The sequence below is a fragment of the Mandrillus leucophaeus genome, unplaced genomic scaffold (genome assembly GCF_000951045.1).
Source record: "Mandrillus leucophaeus isolate KB7577 unplaced genomic scaffold, Mleu.le_1.0 Scaffold38, whole genome shotgun sequence".
NCBI classification, from domain to species: domain Eukaryota; kingdom Metazoa; phylum Chordata; class Mammalia; order Primates; family Cercopithecidae; genus Mandrillus; species Mandrillus leucophaeus.
Window position 1 is genome coordinate 443937 of NW_012104031.1, and position 5634 is coordinate 449570.

Below are 5634 nucleotides of genomic sequence, written 5' to 3' on the forward strand. Positions count from 1 at the left end.
TCATGGCATTTGTCATTAAAAATCACTGTTTTGCCAGAACATGGCAGGCATTTCCATATTAGCCCAAAAATATTAGATTTTTTCATAGTCATATTTTTAAGAAAGAAAATATATTTTTATTGTAATAAAATATGCTTAGCAGAAAATTTACCATCTTAACCTTTTTTTTTTTTTTTTTTGGAGACAGAGTCTCGCTCTGTTGCCAGACTGGAGTGCAGTGGCGCCGATCCCTGCTCACTGCAACCTCTGCCTCCCGGGTTCAAGCAGTTCTCCTGCGTCATGCTCCCGAGTAAATGGCACTACAGGCACGCACCACCACACCCAGCTAATTTTTGTATTTTTAGTAGAGACGGATTTTCACCATGTTGGCCAGGATGGTCTCGATCTTTTGACCTTGTGATCAGCCTACCTTGGCCTCCCAAAGTGCTGGGATTACAGGCACGAGCCACCACGCCTGGCCCATCTTAACCATTTTTAAGTATATAGTTCGGTACTGTTAAGTATTTGACATTGTTGTAAAGAACTCTTAATCTTGCAAAACTGAAACTAAACCCACTAAACAATAGCTCCTCATCCCCACTCTTCTAGCCTCTGGCAACCACCACTCTACTTTGTGTCTCTAGAATTCATCTACTCTAGGTCCCTCATGTATATGGAATTAATGGTCGTATTTAAAGTTAGCTTCCCTAATAATACGGTATCTTTGGTAATATAAACTCAGCTTCTTACAATAAAATATATAGTTGGAGTATATTTAATGGTTGTGATTAAACTAAAGAAAAACAGAAGGTGGAACTCCATAAGAGCCTTGTTTTTTTCTCTTTCTAATGCTGAGTACGTAACTATATCTTCCTCTACATATAAGCCCAAGCCATTTTTTCCATAATTCACCTCCATCCATATCATCTCCACATACTATACTAGAAGGTGGACCAGTGTTTGCATTCTGACCATCCTGTCTTTGAATTTAAATGATGTCTTAATCTATACAACCAAGAATATCCCTCTGCTCAGGTTTAAGTATAGGTGGTAGCATATATTTCTCTTAATTTTTTAAATTCACTTGATTGATTTAGGCCTACAGTAAAAGTGCATTTTTTAATCTAAGGCTCTTTTGCCAGGTAGGCTGTTTGGGTACTAACATGGAAGCATATATATATCTCTCTCTAGAGAAGGAGTATTAAACTTTTAGATTTAGAATGCAAAGTACAAAAATAGAAATGAAGCTTTGTTTGAGATGTTAAAGGTACCTTACTTGCTAGGGAGTACTTAAAATCATTTAGAGTCAAATAGATTGTGCAAATATTCTCACTGTTTTGATTTTATAATAGGACAGGCTAACCATTCACTTTATTAAGATCATGCATATATCCCCAGAACTAGTTCTTTCCCTAGGTCTAGTTTTATAAAATGCTGCTGATAAACCAGGTCTGTAAAATTGGAAAAGGAAAAAAAAGTTTAGAAACAAAAGAATACAGTCAAATACATAGATATACATAAATTTGTGAGGCTTTCATAGTTTTTTAAATAAAGCATCTTTTGACTGGACCAATTAATTTGTTTCCTTCCCCTTCTGTATAAGGCTTAACATTACCATAATTTTTGTGCATTATAATGTAACTGTACTATACCTAAAAATTGCCTTTGCCTTGAAAAGCTTAGTAATAACTTTATCAAGTATACTTATATGTGTGTGTAGCAGTAAGAGTAAGATATCATTTACAATGTTAGCTTATAAATATGGTATCTTTGTATATAATGAATATATAGGTACATGGTGATTTGGTTCATTTTGCTGTTTTATGTATATTTGTTTGGAGAGACGGGAGATTGTTTTGTAGAAAAGAATGGTATTTGAGGCAGGCGCGATGGCTCATGCCTGTAATCCCAGCACTTTGGGAGGCCAACGCAGGCAGATCATGAGATCAGGGGTTCAAGACCAGCCTGGCCAATGTGGTGAAACCCTGTCTCTACTAAAGATACAAAAAATTAGCCAGGCATGGTGGCGGTTACCTGTAATCTCAGCTACTCGGGAGACTGAGACAGGAGAATCACTTGAACTTGGGAGGCGGAGGTTGCCGTGAGCTGAGATCTTGCCATTGCACTCCAGCCTGGGCGACAGGGCAAGACTTCATCTCAAAAAAAAAAAAAAGAGAAGGAAAGAATGGTATTGGAATTATCACTGAGATGAGCAGTATGAGAATTGTAGCTTGACATACTTGTGGTTTACACTATGCTTTCTTGTAACAGAAAGTTAAGTATTTTGGCTTGAGAAGTGGGGGCCCTTAAAAAACACTTTTTGGCTGGGTGCAGTGGCTCGTGCCTGTAATCCCAGCACTTTGGGAGCTGAGGTAGGATGACTGCCTGAGCTTAGGAGTTTGAGACCAGCCTGGGCAATACAGGGAGACCCTGTCTACAAAAAATGAAAAAAATTAAACAGCATGCGTCTGTAGTCCCAGCTACTCAGGAGGCTGAGGCAGGCGGATTACTTGGGCCCAGTAGGTCAAGGCTGCCGTGAACCATGATTGTGCCACTGCTCTCCAGCCTAGGCGACAGAGTGACACCCTGTCTCAAAAAATTAATTAAATAATTTTCTTTTTCTTTTTTTTTGAGACAGAGTTTCACTCTTGTTGCCCAGGCTGGAGTGCAGTGGAGCTATCTCAGCTCACCACAACCTCCGCCCCCTGGGTTCAAGCGATTCTCCTGCCTCAGCCTCCCAAGTAGCTGGCATTACAGACATGTGCCACCACGCTTGGCTAATTTTGTGTTTTTAGTAGAGATGAGGTTTCTCTGTGTTGGTCAGGCTCATCTCAAACTCCCGACCTCAGGTAATCCGCCCGCCTTGGCCTCCCAAAGTGCTGGGATTACAGGTGTGAGCCACCATGCCCAGCAATTAAATAGTTTTCAAAGAGCTACTTCAGTTCTGTTTATGAAAGAGAAATGTGTGTTCTGATGTCTTAGAAAAATCCTACAGTTTTATGATTTTAATTGGAGTCTCTTCTTTCTACAGAAATAGGAAGGTTGTTGATTACTCACAGTTTCAGGAATCTGATGATGCAGGTAAGTTTTATGGTTTCAACAAATTGTAAGTTGAACCAGTGGAGGTTACCAGCTTATATACTTTTATTATGCTTTTGGAATAAGTTTTACTTTTTTATTTTAGAGTATTTACCAAAACTATGTCATGATCTGTGTCAACCAAAGCAAAAGTTGAACTTACATGGATTTTAACTTTTCCATGGTAAATCATTTATAATAAACATTAAACCATTTTTTTCTTACTTGGTTTTGGAGTCCAAAGTTTAAATGTCCAGTAATTCTGATATAGTGTTCATTACTTAAAATATCTCCTGCTGTCAGCCAGGCGCCATGGCTCACGCCTGTAATCCCAGCACTTTGGGAGGCCAAGGTGGGCGGACCAGTTGAGGTCAGGAGTTCCAGACCATCCTGGCCAACATGGTGAAACCCCATCTCTGCTAAAAATATAGAAATTAGCCGGGAGTGGTGGCATGCGCCTGTAATCCCAGCTACTCTGGAGGCTGAGGCAGGAGAATCGCTTGAACTCAGGAGGCGGAGGTTGCAGTGAGACGAGATGGCACCACTGCACTCAAGCCTGGGCAACAGAGAGACCCTGTCTGAAAAAAAAAAAAAAAATTATTCTACAAGCCAGGCACAGTGATTCACGCCTATAATCCCAGCACTTTGCAGGGGGAAAAAAAGCTCCTGCTGTTATTACAATAAAACTTGTGCCTTGTATTATGTTTTTACATAATAAAGCAACTAAGATGAGAGTCTGTTTTGTGAAACAGCTTTGATTTGTGAACTAATTCATCACAGAATGAGTGTTGTAGCTAAGTCTTAGTCGTAAGAGGTTTTTTCAGAGTTGTCTCCTTAATCTCACTACTTTCCAGATATGTTTACTATTCTTTTTTCTTTCTTCTTATTCTAACTTTTATTTATAAAGATAATATGTGCCCTTTGGGAAGACTTAGAAAATACTGAAAGATACAAAGAAGAGTAAAAAAAAGTAATGTGTAGCACTAATATTTATTAAATGCTTGCTGCATGTCAGGAATTGTTTCAAATGTTTGTATTTCATATTTACTTAGAATAATCCTGTTAATATGTGATATACTGTTATTTTTATTTTGAGTATTTTATGTTATTAAAAGGTATTTGGAAAATTCCTATCAATGGTTATATAATATCCCATAATGGAATTTATAATGTTTCTGACCACTTAATAATTGCTGATGCTCTGGACTGCTTCCAGCATCTCGCCATCGTGTGTGTGTGAGTGTGAATGGTGCAGTAAACAGTTTTGGAAATAATTTCCTTTTAAGGTAGAGTCATTTTCGTTAGTTTTATAGGGCTTTTGAAATTGGAAATATTTTCTTCAAATGCAAGATTATGTTGTATTTAATACTTTAGTTTAAAAGTAATTTGCTTAGTAAAGTAATTGTGTTTACTTCCTGAAATGTTGGTAATATAACCATATTACGATAATTTTCAAGTAAGTGTGAAAGTGTTGAAATCAGAAGGGGAGGGTATAAAATGATAAGAGAGGCTTAGCTAAAAACAGATGAAATATATATCATAAGGACTAGAGGGTAATATGCAAAAATGAAGTTAAGGTGATAGGACTTGGTTTGGAAATAATTTAGTTTTTTAAAACTGAAAGAAACTATTTGGGAAATCCTGCTCCTCTCACCATTTAAACAGCATGAGAGATAATTGTGTCAGTAAATATAGTGGTGATTTTAACATGCAAAAATCATAGTTAATTAAGTTTGAAAAACACTGTTTAGATGAAGATTATGGAAGAGATTCGGGCCCTCCCACTAAGAAAATTCGATCATCTCCCCGAGAAGCTAAAAATAAGAGGCGATCTGGAAAGAATTCACAGGAAGATAGGTAAGAGGCATTGTTTTTCTGTTCCTGCTTACATTGTCACCACTCTGAGATGAGAGTAGTCTCTGATCTCTAAATTGTTGGAATCTCATACTTTTGAAAAGTACTTACTGTCCACTTACTATTTTGCATATTTCATATTATCTCAGGCTGTGCTTGAGTATGTAACTTGTTATCTAAGGTTAATATTGGCATTTTCATTGTAGTGATAACAAAAAATAAGTGGTATATCCCATTCAGTCACAAATCACTGGCACAATTATAACTAAAGCTTGTAGAATCTTAAGTTGTATAGCCTGCTGCATTTTGCTGTCTCATAATCAATTCTCCTTTGTTTAAATAATTTAACCATTTTGGAGAGTTTCTTTTCCCTTCATTTTACAAATGAGTTGTGATTTTAACTATAATTTTGCCTCATAAGACCAGGATATTAGGAGGACACGGTGGCTTATGCTTGTAATCCCAGGACTTTGGAAGGCCTAGGTAGCAGGATCGCTTGAGGCCGGGAGTTTGAGACTAGCCTGGGCAATATAAGGAGACCACGTCTCTACACAAAAATATAAAATTTGGCCGGGAATGGTGGCACTTGCCTGTAGTCCCAGCTACTCAGGAGTCCGAGGCAGGAGGATCCTTTGAGCCCAGGAGTTCAAGGCTGCAGTGAGCTATGATTGCACCACTGCACTCCAGCCCAGGTGACAGAGCCAAGACTGTCTCGGGGGGGGG

General features: G+C 38.2%; 1 protein-coding gene across 1 annotated transcript in view; it reads left to right on the forward strand.

Moving 5' to 3' along the window:
• Positions 1-2978: 2978 nt before the first annotated feature.
• Positions 2979-5634, forward strand: part of NUCKS1 (nuclear casein kinase and cyclin-dependent kinase substrate 1) — a 16834-nt gene continuing 14178 nt past the window's right edge. The window contains exons 1-2 of the mRNA XM_011990600.1: positions 2979-3060; positions 4809-4914. Of these exons, the coding sequence (XP_011845990.1) occupies positions 2979-3060; positions 4809-4914 (188 nt within the window). The remainder of the gene's footprint in view (positions 3061-4808; positions 4915-5634) is intronic.